We start from the raw sequence: 22558 nt of genomic DNA on the forward strand, positions 1-22558 counted from the left end.
TCTGTTAGAGAGTGAGTATAAATACCATAATACTGTTACTACTGATGTACTCTGTTAGAGAGTGAGTATAAATACTATTATACTATTACTACTGATGTACTCTGTTAGAGAGTGAGTATAAATACTATTATACTATTACTACTGATGTACTCTTTATGTACTCTGTTAGAGAGTGAGTATAAATACTATTATACTATTACTACTGATGTACTCTGTTAGAGAGTGAGTATAAATACTATTACTACTGATGTACTCTGTTAGAGAGTGAGTATAAATACTATAATACTATTACTACTGATGTACTCTGTTAGAGAGTGAGTATAAATACCATTACTACTGATGTACTCTGTTAGAGAGTGAGTATAAATACCATAATACTGTTACTACTGATGTACTCTGTTAGAGAGTGAGTATAAATACTATTATACTATTACTACTGATGTACTCTGTTAGAGAGTGAGTATAAATACCATAATACTGTTACTACTGATGTACTCTGTTAGAGAGTGAGTATAAATACTATTATACTATTACTACTGATGTACTCTGTTAGAGAGTGAGTATAAATACTATTATACTATTACTACTGATGTACTCTTTATGTACTCTGTTAGAGAGTGAGTATAAATACCATAATACTATTACAGAGCTTCTGTTGCTCCAGACTGTATGACGGAAGCATTTATATTTTAAATTTTGACGTCCATCCTGGTTCTTTATGTCTTTGAGAAAAAACGTTTGTTTCACTCTTCTTCTCTCACCACACGTGTACGTATGTGGCTCTGCAGAGAGCTAAACATAGCTTCTGTTAACAAAGCAGCCGAGACAGGAGCTGAACTTGACACATCATTCTCCATGGCATTATGTCATTTAGTCACTGTTTAATTTATTTTATTTTATTAGTTGTTTGCTTGTTTAGAGCACTATGTTATTTTCTCAGCTGCTGTTGGTAGTCATGGCTGCCAGTTCCCACCTGATGTTGTGTGGGAGTTCAGACTGATCCAGACCGTACTGAATAACTGCCAGCTTGCATAATGTCTTGAGGCTAGGACTGAAGTCTAAGACATACAGGTCACCTGGTCTGTGGTATGCTCCAAAGAGGATGATACGATCTCCCACCATGCAACAGCACATCTTAGTCATCCCATGTGGGTGTTTCCCCTTGGGCTCAACCTTCTTCCAGGAGAAGGTCTCTGGACTGAATTTCCACACATCATTTAAGGTCTGGTATCTCGTGCCACGGCCACCAAATATGTACAGCTCTCCATTGTAGGTAAAGGCTGAATGATCAAAACGTTCTTCTGGAACAAGCTGTGCAGAAGGTGTGTCCAGCCAGTGGTTGATATCTGTGTCAAACACTCTGATGGTGTTGTGGTTCTGACCCCTCCCATAGCCCCCAAATACAAACATCTTTGTCCCGATGATGGTAGCAGAGTGACGGTCTGTAGCAGGAGGTAGAGTTCCTCTGGTGTTAATTAAAGCCCAGACCATCGTGGTGGTGTCCATCTTGTAGATGTCATTACTGTAGCATCTATTCCCAGTCCATCCTCCATGGATAAACATGACCTTCCTAAAGGCACAGGTTGAGTGGTGCATCCTCCCCTCTGGGACAGTCCCAGAAACCTGTGGTTTGAACCATATGTGGGCGTCGACATCAAATGCTTGAAGCACATTCTTACAGTACTTCCCTTTGTAGTAATTATACCCTCCCCAGAGGTAGACGGTATATTCTATCAGCACAGCTGTGTGGCCGTAGCGCCTGGAGGGAACCTCAAGGTGACGTTCTCCTGTTCCAGGGGTCACTGGGGTCAACTTCCTCCAGAATAAAGACACTGTATTTAAGACGTGTACTTCAATGCGATCTCTTTCCCTCTGGTTTACGTCTCCTCCAAAGCAGTAGATCTCGTGTCCGACCACCACAGCAGCCTGGTCCTCCCTATGTTCTCCTTCCAGATGTATCGTCCAGTGAAACATTTCACACAGCAGCTCCACCGTCAACGAGTGTTGACAACTAGTTTACAGATTAACTTGTTAGGATGAAGGCAGCTCGGTTTCCTCGTTGCAAGTCACTAACTGATGTTTAGTGTATCGGACAAGGCTTTTTAAAGAACAATTGCACGGTTGTGACGTCATTGCATGATTACGTCATATTGACACACCATCTGATTGGCCATTTGGCCAAGACAAACTATGTCAGTAATTTGACGTCACTCATCCATATTTGGGCATATGGCTAGGGAGCCCCTCTGGGGACCCCCGGAAATACTTTGGCCATGGGTTGAGAACCCCTGTCCTAGGACCCACAGGTTGAGAACCCCTGTCCTAGGACCCACAGGTTGAGAACCCCTGTCATACTAACCCTTCCGTCGCTCCGGCCTCGTCCTCCATCGAAGAAGAGATTCGTAACTAAAGCTAGAATAAGAATTATATTGAAACATAGTTGTTTCTGCATAACAACGACTTCTATGTTCAGTACTGTAAGTATTATGTTCATACCAACACTCGATTTTGTACTTTTGGTGTGTGCGCGCGTGCATGCCTGTGTGTGTGTGCGTGCTTGTGTGCGTGCTTGTGTGTGTGTGCGTGTGTGCGTGTGTGTGTGTGTGTGTGTGTGTAGGTGTTGTAGGAGCATCAAGGACAACAGTGTTTCCAACAAGGACATTCTGTCCAGACCGTCCTTCATCCTGTCTGTCCTTCTGATGTGGAACTGTGGACTGTTGATACTAGACCGTATCCTTACTATCTATACTTCTGTCTGTCTTTAACATATTGTTAGACGTTAATGCTCCCAGCCTGTGGAGTGACGCTCCCAGCCTGTGGAGCGACGCTTCCAGCCTGTGGAGCGACGCTCCCAGCCTCTGGAGCGACGCTCCCAGCCTGTGGAGCGACGCTCCCAGCCTGTGGAGCGACGCTCCCAGCCTGTGGAGCGACGCTCCCAGCCTGTGGAGCGACGCTCCCAGCCTGTGGAGCGATGCAATCGGTTTTGATATCAATAATCTCCGTCCTTCTGATCAATATTCGTCCCGGGCGCTGGGCGTTACTAATTGAAAGGGCAGAGAACTGTAACAACGTTATAATGTTTAACATGTTGTCATTAATGTTATTATAATGTTTAACATATTATCAGACATTCATTTCCAGTACAACGGGATGTTATTTGGTTTCCTGCTGCTTTCTCTGGCCAGACATTTACAGGTGACATTTTATTTAATTCATGTATTATTTAATATCATTTAGAAACTCAAATGGGAGTTTTCGGTGAAGAAACGACATGTTTGAACATTATGCCTGTTTTTTTGAAATATTTATAATATCTATACTTTATTAAAAAAAATTGTGTGTGTGTGTGTGTGTGTGTGTGTGTGTGTGTGTGTGTGTGTGTGTGTGTGTGTGCCTGCCTGTGTGTGCGTGCATGTGAACAGTCCCGTCACCTAGAGGGGGCGCTGTTCTTCACCGTGCTGTTAAACCTCAAACACATCTACCTGTACATAAGCCCCGCCTACGGAATCTACCTGCTGAGATCTTACTGTTTCACCTCCGAAAACAACACGGGTTAGTCCTTTATCTACTGTGTACTATTACTACTACTGTACTACTGTTGTACTGCTGTGTACTACTGTTGTACTACTGTTGTACTGCTGTGTACTGTGTACTGTGTTTTAAAAGAGTCTGGGACGTGTGGAGCGTTGTCCAGGGTGTTTTAGAGGAGTCTGGGACGTGTGGAGCGTTGTCCATGGTGTTTTAGAGAAGGGAGAAGAGTCTGGGACGTGTGGAGCGTTGTCCAGGGTGTTTTAGAAGAGTCTGGGACGTGTGGAGCGTTGTCCAGGGTGTTTTAGAGAAGGGAGAAGAGTCTAGGACGTGTGGAGCGTTGTCCAGGTTGTTTTAGAGAAGGGAGAAGACTAGGACGTGTGGAGCGTTGTCCATGGTGTTTTAGAGAAGGGAGAAGACTAGGACGTGTGGAGCGTTGTCCAGGGTGTTTTAGAGAAGGGAGAAGAGTCTAGGACGTGTGGAGCGTTGTCCAGGGTGTTTTAGAAGAGTCTAGGACGTGTGGAGCGTTGCCCAGGGTGTCTTAGAGAAGGGAGAAGAGTCTGGGACGTGTGGAGCGTTGTCCAGGGTGTTTTAGAGAAGGGAGAAGAGTCTGGGACGTGTGGAGCGTTGTTCAGGGTGTTTTAGAGAAGGGAGAAGAGTCTAGGATGCGTGGAGCGTTGTCCAGGGTGTTTTAGAGAAGGGAGAAGAGTCTAGGATGCGTGGAGCGTTGTCCAGGGTGTTTTAGAGAAGGGAGAAAAGTCTAGGACGTGTGGAGCGTTGTCCAGGTTGTTTTAGAGAAGGGAGAAGAGTCTAGGACGTGTGGAGCGTTGTCCAGGGTGTTTTAGAGAATTGAAAAGAGTCTAGGACGTGTGGAGCATTGTCCAGGGTGTTTTAGAGAAGGGAGAAGAGTCTAGGACGTGTGGAGCGTTGTCCAGGGTGTTTTAGAGAAGGGAGAAGACTAGGACGTGTGGAGCGTTGTCCAGGGTGTTTTAGAGAAGGGAGAAGAGTCTAGGACGTGTGGAGCGTTGTCCAGGGTGTTTTAGAGAAGGGAGAAGACTAGGACGTGTGGAGCGTTGTCCAGGGTGTTTTAGAGAAGGGAGAAGACTAGGACGTGTGGAGCGTTGTCCAGGGTGTTTCAGAGGAGGGAGAAGAGTCTAGGACGTGTGGAGCGTTGTCCAGGGTGTTTTAGAGAAGGGAGAAGAGTCTGGGACGTGTGGAGTGTTAAAAGAAATATGATCTTTTATCGAATATCTTAGTTAGCGGTATATTGAAATTGATTATTATTATTATTATTATTCCAGACTCCAGTATCAGATGGAAGAACTTCAGTCCTGTCCGTCTCGTTGCCTTGGCAACCATCGTCCTCTCTGTCACCGCCGTGTCCTTTGGTCCCTTCATCGCTATGGTAACGTACGCACACACGCTCACGCACACACACGCACACACACGCACACACACACACGCACGCACGCACGCACACACACGCACGCTATGGCGTTCCAACAGTACCATAATAATAGTATATTTCCCTTACCCCGTGTCATGTGAGCGTGTAGATTAGAATCACACGTGCGTGCGTGCGTGCGCGTGTCATGCACAGACACATACACGTTATTATACACATGCTTTTATTTATTTTATTTTAATAAAATAAACGTTTGCACGAAACGATCTCTCTGTCCCTCTCTCTCTCTCTCTCTCTCTTGCCCGCCCGCCCGTTGCTATAGTAAAAAATAACCGTGAAGCGCAGGGATCCGTTGATCATTTAATTAATAAGCATAAGCAGTATAGACAGTAGTAGGCTACACTATTAAATAAGCCTATTATTTAGCAGGCTATAGCCTAATACTGTGCATCGCCGCTTATTTCAACACATTTTCACTGAGAATATGTTGCTTATTTGATCATATATGCACAGCTGCAAATGATACTGCATTAAATGCAATACATCTCTCTCTCTCTCTCTCTCTCTGTCTCTCTCTCTCTCTCTGTGTCTCTCTCTCTCTCTCTCTCTCTCTCTCTCTCTCTCTCTCTCTCTCTCTCTCTCTCTCTCTCTCTCTCTCTCTGCCTCTCTCTCTGTCTCTCTCTGCCTCTCTCTCTCTCTCTGTCTCTCTCTCTCTCTCTCTCTGCCTCTCTCTCTCTCTCTCTCTCTCTCTCTCTGTGGCGTGCGCTCAGCGCTGTCAGACTAACTTTACGCACGAGAATAGTTTCACATGGGCATGCACGCCACGCATTATCCACCCTTTCTCTGTATAGGTCCGCAATTAATTCAGCACTAATACAGCCTACAAACATCTGGTGGACCTGGAGTTCTGGACTACAGCAGGCTGATATTATTTAGTATTGGAGCAGCATACAGAGCCTTTGCTCGCTGGTGATGTGGTGCAGTTGATGCAACAATGATCAGTTATTAACAGTGATATAAAAACATGAACAATCGGATAGATATAGTTTCCAGGCGCAAAGCTGCATTTCTCACCTATAGTGTATGAAACTCTGATCAAATATGCAACACTTGATTACAGGATGGGAAAATGATCATAATGTAGGAAAAAAACAGGGACAGGTCATTGATTGATTGATTGATTGAAATATTTATTAACAGTTTGTAGAATTTACAGTACATTTTAAGCACAAACTCAATACAAAGACTGTCAACTGTGAGTGGACGACCCAATTAAGCATTACACTTGTTTACAACAGGGTCCACATTGTTCAATTCATCAAAACATTTAAAGACATACAAACATTTAGAGACATACAAATAGACATTTCTATGTAGCTAAATTCATCATATGGGAAGCAAAAAAGGGAAAAGATACAATATACAGTGAGGGAAAATGGGGTGGGGGGGTGGGGGGGATTCAGATTTTACAGAGGCCAGTTTCGAATTGCAGCCATCCGTAGGTGCCCTTTGAGAGCGGTTTTGAAGGAGTCAAGGGATTCACATGTCTTAATGACTGTTGGTAGGGCGTTCCACATTTTGGTGGCATAGGAGCGAAAAGAATTTAGTCCCTTGTTTGTGCCGAATCTGGGTTGTACATGGTTTGTTGCACTCCCTCTGGTGTTGTGGGTGTGGACTTCGTTTACATTAAGGAAGTATTTAGACAGGTACATGGGTATCTTGGTGGTGTATCGAATCTTGTGGACCAGACCCATTGCAAGATGCTGTACTCTGTCGTCGACCCTAAGCCATCCCAGCCAGTCAAAGTGGGCAGGGGTGAGGTGGGTTCGGGGGGTGAGGCCAAGTAGGAGCCTGACCAGTTTGTTTTGGGAGGTCTGGAGCCTTGTTTTAAGGGCCTTTGAGGTGCTGTGGTACCAAGAGGTGGATGCATAGTCAAAGAAACCTTGTACGAGGGCTCCTGTTAAGGTCTTCAAGGTGTTTTTGCTGACCAGTGAGGAGATCCTGTAAAGGAATCTTGTTCTTTGATTGACTTTTTTGATTACGTTGGTGGCCATCTTATCACCGGAAAGATTGGCCTCCAGGATGGAACCTAGGTAGGTAATTTGATCTTTTCGTGTGATAATATTGTCACCCACTCTAACCAAGAAGCCATCTGCCTTGCTGAGATTACTATTTGATCCGAAGAGGATGGATTCAGTTTTTCCCAGGTGTAAGGATAGTTTGTTATCAGCGAGCCAGGTGCAGATTCTACCGAGTTCAGAGCTGAGGGTCTTTTCAACCTGCAGTTTGTTCCTGTCCGAGACCAGCAGTGCTGAGTCATCTGCGAACAGGAACAAGCTGCAGTCACAAGCTGAAGTCATGTCGTTAACATATATTAGGAACAGTAAAGGCCCTAGTATGCTTCCTTGTGGGACGCCACAGCTCACTGGGAGGGGAGGGGACAGTGTTCCGTTCACCTCCACCATCTGTTCTCTCCCCTCCAGGTAGGATTGCATCCAGCTCACTGATGTGCTATCAAAACCAATAGCTTTAAGCTTGTTAACCAGTATGGAGTGGTTCACGGTGTCAAAAGCCTTTTGGAGGTCCAGCATGACCATGCCGCAGTATTTTCCAGCGTCCACCTCGTGTTTGATGTGGTCGCTCAAATAGAGGAGGCATGTGTCAGTGGAGTGGGATGTTCTGAAACCAGATTGGAACTCGTACAGCAATTTATTAGTGGCAAGATACTTTTCAACCTGTTCATAGACTATTTTTTCCATCACTTTCGAGATGGAGCTTAGAATAGAAATAGGGCGGTAGTTGCCGGGTTCTAATTTACTCCCTTTTTTGTACAAGGGGGTTACTTTGGCCAGTTTAAAATCTTGGGGGACCTGTCCCTGTTTGATGGAGAGGTTAACTATGTGGGTGATGACTGGAGCTATGGAAAAGGCTGAGTCTCTGAGAAATTTGGAGGGGATATTGTCATGGCCAGTGGCCTTGTGGGGTTGGAGGGCACTCAGTTTTTTACGAGCTTGTAGGTCTGCTATTTTTAGAAAAATCGAAGAACGACTGACATTTTTTGGAATCTGATCTCAGGTCAGAATGGGTTCAACAGACCAGTGTGTGTCCGGCGGAAACCTTGTATGAATCTGATCTCAGGTCAGAATGGGTTAATGTACACGACGCGGCTATACGTTCACAGTCCCAATCGCGCATCTTGTAGCAGTATCAATAACATACCTGTTATCATGTGATCGTGTCACATGTCACACGAGCATGCACGCGCTGACGTGAACAGCATCAAATCTACCACGTGTAGTTTTACCTGCGCAGCTCTGTGGCCGTGTCCTGTGCTCGTGTGAAGAAAAACAAAACCCAAATTATCAATTACATTTATGCGTGCGGTAATGGAAAGTATGCGTGCACGCGTACACGCACGTACACGTGCGCGCGTGCACGTGCGCGCGCCATGCGTGCACACGTGCACGTCTACTTTCAATTCTGTGTCAATGAGAAACTACACAACACGTCTCTATGCGGAGGTGCGCTGCGCAAGTATGAAAGTACGCGGGTGAGTAACACGGAGGTGGGAAATATGATACGGTTGGAACCCCATACGCACGCACGCACACACACGCACGCACGCACACACACGCACGCACACACACACACGCACGCACACACACACACACGCACGCACACGCGCACACGCACACGCACACACACACACGCACACGCACGCACACACACACACACACGCGTGTGGTGGTGTTTTCCAGACTAATACTTGTGATTTGACCTTTGCCCTTTAGGGCCAGATGTCGCAGGTGTTGTCCAGACTCTTCCCCTTTAAGAGAGGTCTGTGCCACGCCTACTGGGCGCCCAACGCCTGGGCCGTGTACAACGTGGTGGACAAGATGCTCCTTACGCTGGGTGAGATATACTTTAGTACTGTACCTACCTACTGTATCTACTGGACAAGATGCTCCTTACGCTGGGTGAGATATACTTTAGTACTGTACCTACCTACTCATACTGGATAAGATGATCTCCTATACCGTTATTGTATGTAATCATGGTTTCTTTAAAAAATATGAATTTCCAGTTTCGTTTTTCTCCATTTCCTTTCTGCTGTTCTGCATGCTCTCTTTAGTTCGTGAATGTGATCATTTTTCCATGGTTCTTTTGCGTTTTCTTTTTATCTTTAAGTGGGGCCACTGTGTTAAACGTGCAGCTTAGTTTATCATTGAATTCATTCATCATGTCCTCCAGTCGTCCACCCTCGGTGGTGGGGCACATTGAGTTCATAATATCAGCAGTGCTGTCGCCTCGCAGCTAGAAGGTCCTGGGTTCGATTCCCGCTCGGGACGCTGTGGGTGCTGGCGGCGTGTTTCCTCCTCCGCGTCATCAGTGCCCATACCCGAAGGCGGGGTTGGCGAAAGGGCCTTTCTGTGTGGAGTTTGCATGTTCTCCCCGTGTCCCCTAGGGTAGGTACCCTCACAAAAAACATGCAGTAATCCTGGTCTCTAAACTGCCTCCCCCTGGCCAGCCGGGGCGCCTGATGGAGGGGAAAGGAACTGGTTGGAATAACGTGTTCCTTCCACGCGCTACGTCCAACCAGGGAAACTCCCCCCTGCCAGGTGTAAAGGAGCAACTTGGACACTCAAGCATGAACGAAGCATGAGTTCAAGTCCGTTGCTCTCCCCAGGTTGGCGGAGGGTGTGTAGAGCCCAGGATCACATTAGATGATTGACACAGGGGTGAAAAATAAAAAATATCAGCTAATTTGAGTTCTGCTGCCTGATTTATTGTTCTCTTTTTAATTATGGGTTCCTCTGCGATCCTAACTGTTGGTTAACCTGACGCTGCCAGATGGGGGCGGTATTGGGTAACCATGTTCCCCAACACAGCACTCATCTGGGATCTCTCAGGGAGTTGAGCTGACAAAAATCCATTCCGTACCGAACCAATCAGCGTGAGCTAAGGGCGGGATATGTGCGAAACCGGATGTGAAGCTATATAGACACGTCAATATGATTGGTTGTGTTTGCACGCCCACACGGTGGGCAGACGGTCCCATCCAATCATCTACCAAGTATCTTGAAAAAAAGGAACAGCCCCGTCATCGAATTTGCTTCCGCGATCCCAGATCCCAATAAGCTGTGAAACAAATTTGTGTAGCAAGCTTCTTGGATCTGGCAGCGTCAGGTTAACTGTTGGTAGCACACGATCAAAAAATATGCAATGATGGTCGGAGAGTGTATTTTCTGATATTGAGATATGTTCTATTTGTATGCCCTTTGAAATGATTAAATCTAACGCGTTGCCAAGTCCATGGGTGGCTCCGGTGATACGTTGGGTGAGGTCAAAACCTTCCAGAAGATTTGTAAAATTCTCTAGCTTTTGAATCTGCCTCATTATTTATTTTTTTTAAGATATTTTTTTGCGGCTTACGCCTTTTATTGATTTTTTAAGGGACAGACAGTAGGCTGACAGGAAACGGGAGAGAGATGGGGGGAAGACATGCAGTAAAGGCCGTGTCGGGTCCGGGAGTCGAACCCGCGGCACACTGCGACTGGATTACCAGTCCGGTGCCCAGACCGTTACGCTACGGCCTGGGCCGAATCTGCCTCATTATTGAGTGTATATTAAAATCTCCATTTATATTATGATGTTTGGTGTTTAATGGTGGCCAGCAGATGTGGGAATTCTGAGAGAAATATATGTAGGTTTTTGGGAGGCCTGTAGATTGTTAAAATCAGTGTTGGTATCTCTGCTCTAACTATAAGGGCTAAATATTCAAATGAGTTGAATTTACCCAGGTCAGTCTCAGTGCATATAATATAATCTGCAGAAAGAATGGCAATTCCTGTACAGGGCACGCCTCTATAAGGGCTGTTCTATTTGTTCCTAGTGAGGATTCAGTTATGAGCAATGTTGACATCTATGCTCTGACTAGTAATACATGTATTGATGAAGTGAGACTTGTTTGTTAGCAGTGTTGTTTTCGTCGACTAAAACTAAGACGAAAAATGTTTTCACTGAAAAAAACAAATGGAAACTAAATGAAAACTAAGCTATGATGACTAAAACTGAGACTAAATATACTGACAATTTCGTCTACAAATAAAAACTAGACTAAATGTTAGGAAGGGACTAGTGGACAAGAGATCCAGTATAAGTCATTTTACGCTTGGTTGCATGCTGAAAATAGCTGATCTACAAGCTGTGAGCTTGTAGATCGGCTATTTTCAGCAAGTGTAAAAACACTCATTATGACGGCATCAAGACCAGCCAAAATACATTTTAGTCGACTAAATCAACTGCAGATTTAGTCGACTAAAATATTATGACATTTAGTCGACTAAAGCTAGACTAACACTAAGACATTCCAGGTGACTAAAATGTGTTTCAGTCCAAAGACTATGACTAAACTAAAATAGAAATTTGCTGCCAAAAACAACAATGTTTGTTAGTGCTCTGACATTCCATAAAGCCATTTTTGTGATTTTGTTTTTCTCTGTGTTACTAATAGTTGGCTTCTGACACTTGATGTGGATCGGGTTGCTTTTAATAGCTGTTCGTGATGATTGTGGTGGCTCTGTGCTTAATCATAACCTGTATGGGCATGGGTATCACTGTATATCTGTTTGGCTGGCGTCAATGGTTGGGGTCAGTGAGATGGCTGGAGATGTTTGTGGCCTGCAGGGCTTGTAGACCTTCCTTGCTTAGATGTACGTTGTCCCTGTATAGGCGTTGGACTTTCCAGAATGTATCAACGTTAGCAATATAACCCGTGACCATCTGCTGCACCACATTGAGCTAACCTGTTATCAGTTGCATAAATACGGGTTCTGATTAAGCCTAGGAGGTAATAGGCCAGAAAAAATACATTTCATGATACGTGCTTTCATTAGGACTCGTCAGTCACACAATGTTAACACGTAGGATGCCGAGGACGGCCCCACACGTCTTCATAATTACACCCGGAGATGTCTTTATGTCTTTTAGCCCCTCCTATATTCAGCTATTAGTTAAAAAACACACACACACACACACACCTAACCCTCAAACCTCAAACCCTTAGATTGTATGTAGTCATAGCACGTCATAGTACATAATCGTAGTATATATGTATAGTTTATATGTATAGTTTCATTATATAGATATTCCACTGTTACTTTCTTAGCTTACGCATGTTTCTTGATAAATGTTTTTATGTGATGTATTCCCATGCTTTTTTGTTCTTGCTTAATGTAAGTCGCTCTGGATTAAGAGCGTCTGCTAAATGCCTACATTGTAAATTGTAAATTGTTAGATCTCCATATATGGAGCTGACCTGTTCTGTGTTTCAATATTTTTTTTATTAAGCAGAAAAAGACATGGACAATACATGAACTTATGACACATGGGCACAACATATGACACGGGAACACCCTTCTTCTGTAACAGCTTTTTCAAGACATTCATGAAATCAACCATAATCCCAAATGCGTTGACGGTACGATAACAGGACAAAAACAAAAAGTATATGCAAATCATAAAGTACATAATTATGCCAAAGGGGCATAAGGACAGAAAGTATATACAAAGTACCTATTTACAGTTTCACACCAAATTGAGTATATTTAGACAATCACAATTTAGCTAATTAAAATAATAACAATAGAATTGCTGTGTGAGTTCTGGTGAGACTCTGTGCCACGTAAACTAGAACATTATACAAACCTGGCTTAGGACATTAATCAGACAAAAAAGGAAGCTTAAACCCAAAATGCAATACTTTGTTTCGCACAAACGTCAGTATTACAAAGTTATTTCCTTTTCTTTTTTTTTACTTTTTTAAAACTTTCATTTCCCCCTCTATTTCCCATTCCAAGTGTGTTTGTCTAATATGTAACTATTTTCAGCAATGGGATAATAGGCCTATATATATTTCTTTTTTTGGTGGGTAGATCTGGTTGAGCTGCCCATTTTGAAAGTAAATCTCAAGTCTAAAAAGTGTGGGCACCAGAAAGAGAACTTATCACATATGATGTGTTATTTCCAGCCCTGGTATAGATGAAGAAAGAGAACTCATCACATATGATGTGTTATTTCCAGGTGTGCGTGTGGGTCTGTTAGACTCCTCCAGTCTCCCCAAAGCCTCCATAATATGATGTGTTATTTCCAGGTGTGCGTGTGGGTCTGTTAGACTCCTCCAGTCTCCCCAAAGCCTCCATGACCGGAGGTTTGGTCCAGGAGTTCCAGCACTCTGTCCTCCCGTCCGTCAGTCCCTCTGTCACCATACTGTGTACCCTGGGGGCTATACTGGTGAGTTTGACCTTTCACCTTTCACCTCTGTCACCATACTGTGTACCCTGGGGGCTATACTGGTGAGTTTGACCTTTCACCTTTCACCTCCGTCACCATACTGTGTACCCTGGGGGCTATACTGGTGAGTTTGACCTCTGACCTCTGTCACCATACTGTGTACCCTGGGGGCTATACTGGTGAGTTTGACCTCTGACCTCTGTCACCATACTGTGTACCCTGGGGGCTATACTGGTGAGTTTGACCTCTGACCTCTGTCACCATCCTGTGTACCCTGGGGGCTATACTGGTGAGTTTGACCTTTCACCTTTCACCTCCGTCACCATACTGTGTACCCTGGGGGCTATACTGGTGAGTTTGACCTCTGACCTCTGTCACCATACTGTGTACCCTGGGGGCTATACTGGTGAGTTTGACCTCTGACCTCTGTCACCATACTGTGTATGCTGGTGAGTTTGGGTGTGAGCAAGAAAACAGCATGGTTGTTTTTCACCATCTGTGCGCAACCTAATGCACACACACACGCACGCACACACACACACACACACACATTTGAATTATTTTATTTGGATCTGCACAAGAGGCGTAATACAATAGACCCAAACACTGATCAGAATTAGGTTATACATTATATGGTCCAACCAGATATAGCTGCTGCACATGCTTAACACACAGAGGGAAAAGAAGAGAAAAAAAAATATATATATAGCACATTGTTTACATACTATTACTTGACACTACTAGACAGGATTTTTTTTTGTTTTTTGTTTTTTTTAAGCCACCTAGGGATAAATGAAACAACGCCTTCTCCAGACAGACAGACTGCCCATAGTAGCTGAGACAGAACAGTATTTAGCCAGCTTTTTTGCATTTGTTTTTAACAATCCACCCAATTGCAGACCCCTGAGCACAAGTTTATGGACATGGCCCAGACTTCCAAATACAAGGACAATAAGTTGACAGTTATATCCCATAGGCCATAATACGTTCCACCAGAAGCTGATATTTCATAAGTTTGGATGTAAAGCAAGTGTCCATATACAAATCAAATGGGCAGCCTATTTCAAATATAGTAACAGTTTTTCTAATTTCATTGATGAACACAATATCACACACACACACACACACACACACACACACACACGCACGTATTAACTGTATGCTTTCGGGGGTGCCAGTACAGTACAGTACAGTACAGTAGAGGTTACAGTAGAGGGTACAGTAGAGGGTACGTTAGTGGGTACAGTAGAGGGGCCACACGGTAACTCTGTCATTTCTCAACCGTTTCGGACGCGGCGCGGCACGCCGGAACCGGCCCGGTCCCCTGGTGTGTTCCCACCCCCCCCCCCCCCCCGCCCCGCGAACCCCCACACAGAGTTGCACCACTCACTTCACACAGGTGTGATTTTTTTTGGGACTCATTTGAATGACCACCTGTGCATCCCGGGACCCATTACATCACTGATATCAATACTCTACACATCTACAATGACATCACTGATATCAATACTCTACACATCTACAATGACATCACTGATATCAATACTCTACACATCTACAATGACATCACTGATATCAATACTCTACACATCTACAATGACATCACTGATATCAATACTCTACACACATCTACAATTACATCACTGATATCAATACTCTACACATCTACAATGACATCACTGATATCAATACTCTACACATCTACAATGACATCACTGATATCAATACTCTACACATCTACAATGACATCACCGATATCAATACTCTACACATCTACAATGACATCACTGATATCAATACTCTACACATCTACAATGACATCACTGATATCAATACTCTACACATCTACAATGACATCACTGATATCAATACTCTACACATATCTACAATGACATCACTGATATCAATACTCTACACATCTACAATGACATCACTGATATCAATACTCTACACATCTACAATGACATCACTGATATCAATACTCTACACATCTACAATGACATCACTGATATCAATACTCTACACATCTACAATGACATCACTGATATCAATACTCTACACATCTACAATGACATCACTGATATCAATACTCTACACATCTACAATGACATCACCGATATCAATACTCTACACATCTACAATGACATCACTGATATCAATACTCTACACATCTACAATGACATCACTGATATCAATACTCTACACATCTACAATGACATCACTGATATCAATACTCTACACATCTACAATGACATCACTGGTATCAATACTCTACACATCTACAATGACATCACCGATATCAATACTCTACACATCTACAATGACATCACTGATATCAATACTCTACACATCTACAATGACATCACTGATATCAATACTCTACACACATCTACAATGACATCACTGATATCAATACTCTACACATCTACAATGACATCACTGATATCAATACTCTACACATCTACAATGACATCACCGATATCAATACTCTACACATCTACAATGACATCACTGATATCAATACTCTACACATCTACAATGACATCACTGATATCAATACTCTACACATCTACAATGACATCACTGATATCAATACTCTACACATCTACAATGACATCACTGATATCAATACTCTACACATCTACAATGACATCACTGATATCAATACTCTACACATCTACAATGACATCACTGGTATCAATACTCTACACATCTACAATGACATCACTGATATCAATACTCTACACATCTACAATGACATCACTGATATCAATACTCTACACATCTACAATGACATCACTGATATCAATACTCTACACATCTACAATGACATCACTGATATCAATACTCTACACATCTACAATGACATCACTGATATCAATACTCTACACATCTACAATGACATCACTGATATCAATACTCTACACATCTACAATGACATCACTGATATCAATACTCTACACATCTACAATGACATCACTGATATCAATACTCTACACACATCTACAATGACATCACTGATATCAATACTCTACACATCTACAATGACATCACTGATATCAATACTCTACACATATCTACAATGACATCACTGATATCAATACTCTACACATCTACAATGACATCACTGATATCAATACTCTACACATCTACAATGACATCACTGATATCAATACTCTACACATCTACAATTACATCACTGATATCAATACTCTACACATCTACAATGACATCACTGATATCAATACTCTACACATCTACAATGACATCACTGATATCAATACTCTACACATCCACAATGACATCACTGATATCAATACTCTACACATCTACAATGACATCACTGATATCAATACTCTACACATCTACAATGACATCACTGATATCAATACTCTACACATCTACAATGACATCACTGATATCAATACTCTACACATCTACAATGACATCACTGATATCAATACTCTACACATCTACAATGACATCACTGATATCAATACTCTACACATCTACAATGACATCACTGATATCAATACTCTACACATCTACAATGACATCACTGATATCAATACTCTACACATCTACAATGACATCACTGATATCAATACTCTACACACATCTACAATGACATCACTGATATCAATACTCTACACATCTACAATGACATCACTGATATCAATACTCTACACATCTACAATGACATCACTGATATCAATACTCTACACACATCTACAATGACATCACTGATATCAATACTCTACACATCTACAATGACATCACTGATATCAATACTCTACACATATCTACAATGACATCACTGATATCAATACTCTACACATCTACAATGACATCACTGATATCAATACTCTACACATCTACAATTACATCACTGATATCAATACTCTACACATCTACAATTACATCACTGATATCAATACTCTACACATCTACAATGACATCACTGATATCAATACTCTACACATCTACAATGACATCACTGATATCAATACTCTACACATCCACAATGACATCACTGATATCAATACTCTACACATCTACAATGACATCACTGATATCAATACTCTACACATCTACAATGACATCACTGATATCAATACTCTACACATCTACAATGACATCACTGATATCAATACTCTACACATCTACAATGACATCACTGATATCAATACTCTACACATCTACAATGACATCACTGATATCAATACTCTACAATGACATCACTGATATCAATACTCTACACACATCTACAATGACATCACTGATATCAATACTCTACACATCTACAATGACATCACTGATATCAATACTCTACACATCTACAGTGACATCACTGATATCAATACTCTACACATCTACAATGACATCACTGATATCAATACTCTACACATCTACAATGACATCACTGATATCAATGCTCTACACATCTACAATGACATCACTGATATCAATACTCTACACATCTACAATGACATCACTGATATCAATACTCTACACACATCTACAATGACATCACTGATATCAATACTCTACACATCTACAATTACATCACTGATATCAATACTCTACACATCTACAATGACATCACTGATATCAATACTCTTCGTCTTTTGGATAGAACGTCGTCCTGGGCGCTGGGTGGTACTAATTAACCCATTCTGACCTGAGATCAGATTCATACGAGGTTTTCCACTGGACACACACTGGTCTGATGAACCCATTCTGACCCGAGATTTCAGATTCTAGAAATGTCAGTCGTTCTTCGATTTTTTCAAAAGTAGCAGACCTACAAGCTCGTATCGCGATATGAGCTTGTAGATCTGCTATTTTTCAATAGATAAAGCATAACGTGATGCTAACACCAAAATGGGTGCCCGGTCAGAATGGGTTAAAAGGACGGTGGGCGATTGGGGTTTTAATGTAATGAACCTGTTTTACACATAATTAATGCATGTTTTAATGTATCCAGCCGGCCGTGCTGAGGACCTGGTTGAAGCCAGGCGTTGGTGGGAGGAGCCTAGTGCGTTGTGTGGTGCTGTGTGCGTTGGCTTCGTTCATGTTGGGTTGGCACGTCCACGAGAAGGCTATCCTCATCGCCATACTGCCTTTAAGGTAAATATTTATACTAGTATATCCTTATAGCCATACTGCCTTTAAGGTAAATATTTATCCTAGTATATCCTTATAGCCATACTGCCTTTAAGGTAAATATTTATACTAGTATATCCTTATAGTCATACTGCCTTTAAGGTAAATATTTATACTAGTATATCCTTATAGCCATACTGCCTTTAAGGTAAATATTTATACTAGTATATCCTTATAGCCATACTGCCTTTAAGGTAAATATTTATACTAGTATATCCTTATAGCCATACTGCCTTTAAGGTAAATATTTATACTAGTATATCCTTATAGCCATACTGCCTTTAAGGTAATATTTATACTAGTATATCCTTATAGCCATACTGCCTTTAAGGTAAATATTTATACTAGTATATCCTTATAGCCATACTGCCTTTAAGGTAAATATTTATACTAGTATATCCTTATAGCCATACTGCCTTTAAGGTAAATATTTATACTAGTGTATCCTTATAGCCATACTGCCTTTAAGGTAAATATTTATCCTAGTGTATTCTTATAGCCATACTGCCTTTAAGGTAAATATTTATACTAGTATATCCTTATCGCCATACTGCCTTTAAGGTAAATATTTATCCTAGTATATCCTTATAGCCATACTGCCTTTAAGGTAAATATTTATACTAGTATATCCTTATCGCCATACTGCCTTTAAGGTAAATATTTATCCTAGTATATCCTTATAGCCATACTGCCTTTAAGGTAAATATTTATACTAGTATATCCTTATCGCCATACTGCCTTTAAGGTAAATATTTATACTAGTATATCCTTATCGCCATACTGCCTTTAAGGTAAATATTTATACTAGTATATCCTTATAGCCATACTGCCTTTAAGGTAAATATTTATACTAGTGTATCCTTATAGCCATACTGCCTTTAAGGTAAATATTTATACTAGTATATCCTTATAGCCATACTGCCTTTAAGGTAAATATTTATACTAGTATATCCTTATAGCCATACTGCCTTTAAGGTAAATATTTATACTAGTATATCCTTATAGCCATACTGCCTTTAAGGTAAATATTTATACTAGTATATCCTTATAGCCATACTGCCTTTAAGGTAAATATTTATACTAGTATATCCTTATAGCCATACTGCCTTTAAGGTAATATTTATACTAGTGTATCCTTATAGCCATACTGCCTTTAAGGTAAATATTTATCCTAGTATATCCTCATCGCCATACTGCCTTTAAGGTAAATATTTATACTAGTATATCCTTATAGCCATACTGCCTTTAAGGTAAATATTTATACTAGTATATCCTTATAGCCATACTGCCTTTAAGGTAATATTTATACTAGTGTATCCTTATAGCCATACTGCCTTTAAGGTAAATATTTATACTAGTATATCCTTATAGCCATACTGCCTTTAAGGTAAATATTTATACTAGTATATCCTTATAGCCATACTGCCTTTAAGGTAATATTTATACTAGTGTATCCTTATAGCCATACTGCCTTTAAGGTAAATATTTATACTAGTATATCCTTATAGCCATACTGCCTTTAAGGTAAATATTTATACTAGTATATCCTTATAGCCATACTGCCTTTAAGGTAAATATTTATACTAGTGTATCCTTATAGCCATACTGCCTTTAAGGTAAATATTTATACTAGTATATCCTTATAGCCATACTGCCTTTAAGGTAAATATTTATACTAGTATATCCTTATAGCCATACTGCCTTTAAGGTAAATATTTATACTAGTATATCCTTATAGCCATACTGCCTTTAAGGTAAATATTTATACTAGTATATCCTTATAGCCATACTGCCTTTAAGGTAAATATTTATACTAGTATATCCTTATAGCCATACTGCCTTTAAGGTAATATTTATACTAGTGTATCCTTATAGCCATACTGCCTTTAAGGTAAATATTTATCCTAGTATATCCTCATCGCCATACTGCCTTTAAGGTAAATATTTATACTAGTATATCCTTATAGCCATACTGCCTTTAAGGTAAATATTTATACTAGTATATCCTTATAGCCATACTGCCTTTAAGGTAATATTTATACTAGTGTATCCTTATAGCCATACTGCCTTTAAGGTAAATATTTATACTAGTATATCCTTATAGCCATACTGCCTTTAAGGTAAATATTTATACTAGTATATCCTTATAGCCATACTGCCTTTAAGGTAAATATTTATACTAGTATATCCTTATAGCCATACTGCCTTTAAGGTAAATATTTATCCTAGTATATCCTTATAGTTTAAGGTAAATATTTATCCTAGTATATCCTTATAGCCATACTGCCTTTAAGGTAAATATTTATACTAGTATATCCTTATCGCCATACTGCCTTTAAGGTAAATATTTATACTAGTATATCCTTATAGCCATACTGCCTTTAAGGTAAATATTTATCCTAGTATATCCTCATCGCCATACTACCTTTAAGGTAAATATTTATCCTAGTATATCCTTATAGCCATACTGCCTTTAAGGTAAATATTTATACTAGTATATCCTTATAGCCATACTGCCTTTAAGGTAAATATTTATCCTAGTATATCCTTATAGCCATACTGCCTTTAAGGTAATATTTATACTAGTGTATCCTTATAGCCATACTGCCTTTAAGGTAAATATTTATACTAGTATATCCTTATAGCCATACTGCCTTTAAGGTAAATATTTATCCTAGTATATCCTTATAGCCATACTGCCTTTAAGGTAAATATTTATACTAGTATATCCTTATAGCCATACTGCCTTTAAGGTAAATATTTATCCTAGTATATCCTTATAGCCATACTGCCTTTAAGGTAATATTTATACTAGTGTATCCTTATAGCCATACTGCCTTTAAGGTAAATATTTATACTAGTATATCCTTATAGCCATACTGCCTTTAAGGTAAATATTTATACTAGTATATCCTTATAGCCATACTGCCTTTAAGGTAAATATTTATCCTAGTATATCCTTATAGCCATACTGCCTTTAAGGTAAATATTTATACTAGTGTATCCTTATAGCCATACTGCCTTTAAGGTAAATATTTATACTAGTGTATCCTTATAGCCATACTGCCTTTAAGGTAAATATTTATCCTAGTATATCCTTATAGCCATACTGCCTTTAAGGTAAATATTTATACTAGTATATCCTTATCGCCATACTGCCTTTAAGGTAAATATTTATCCTAGTATATCCTTATCGCCATACTGCCTTTAAGGTAAATATTTATACTAGTATATCCTTATAGCCATACTGCCTTTAAGGTCAATATTTATCCTAGTATATCCTTATAGCCATACTGCCTTTAAGGTAAATATTTATACTAGTATATCCTTATAGCCATACTGCCTTTAAGGTAAATATTTATACTAGTATATCCTTATAGCCATACTGCCTTTAAGGTAAATATTTATACTAGTATATCCTTATAGCCATACTGCCTTTAAGGTAAATATTTATACTAGTATATCCTTATAGCCATACTGCCTTTAAGGTAAATATTTATACTAGTATATCCTTATAGCCATACTGCCTTTAAGGTAAATATGTATACTAGTATATCCTCATCGCCATACTGCCTTTAAGGTAAATATTTATACTAGTATATCCTTATAGCCATACTGCCTTTAAGGTAAATATTTATCCTAGTATATCCTTATAGCCATACTGCCTTTAAGGTAAATATTTATACTAGTATATCCTTATAGCCATACTGCCTTTAAGGTAAATATTTATACTAGTATATCCTTATAGCCATACTGCCTTTAAGGTAAATATTTATACTAGTATATCCTTATAGCCATACTGCCTTTAAGGTAAATATTTATACTAGTATATCCTTATAGCCATACTGCCTTTAAGGTAAATATTTATCCTAGTGTATCCTTATAGCCATACTACCTTTAAGGTAAATATTTATCCTAGTATATCCTTATAGCCATACTGCCTTTAAGGTAATATTTATACTAGTATATCCTTATAGCCATACTGCCTTTAAGGTAAATATTTATACTAGTATATCCTTATAGCCATACTGCCTTTAAGGTAAATATTTATACTAGTATATCCTTATAGCCATACTGCCTTTAAGGTAAATATTTATACTAGTATATCCTTATAGCCATACTGCCTTTAAGGTAAATATTTATACTAGTATATCCTTATAGCCATAC

The 22558-nt window shown here is 40.2% G+C and overlaps 1 protein-coding gene across 3 annotated transcripts in view; it reads left to right on the forward strand.

Annotated features, from left to right (window-relative positions):
• Nucleotides 1-22558, forward strand: part of alg8 (ALG8 alpha-1,3-glucosyltransferase) — a 39838-nt gene that overhangs the window by 13524 nt on the left and 3756 nt on the right. For 2 of the 3 annotated variants that reach the window (XM_083774431.1, XM_083774433.1), the window contains exons 4-10: nt 2618-2730; nt 3128-3195; nt 3423-3552; nt 4830-4933; nt 8725-8845; nt 13086-13225; nt 18213-18355. In XM_083774431.1, coding sequence (XP_083630557.1) covers nt 2618-2730; nt 3128-3195; nt 3423-3552; nt 4830-4933; nt 8725-8845; nt 13086-13225; nt 18213-18355 — 819 coding nt within the window. Of the gene's footprint in view, nt 1-595; nt 618-2617; nt 2731-3127; nt 3196-3422; nt 3553-4829; nt 4934-8724; nt 8846-13085; nt 13226-18212; nt 18356-22558 lie in introns of those variants that run through there. The other variant, XM_083774432.1, reaches the window with a different exon arrangement.

Source organism: Protomyctophum parallelum (assembly GCF_964188405.1).
Source record: "Protomyctophum parallelum genome assembly, chromosome: 1".
NCBI lineage: Eukaryota > Metazoa > Chordata > Actinopteri > Myctophiformes > Myctophidae > Protomyctophum > Protomyctophum parallelum.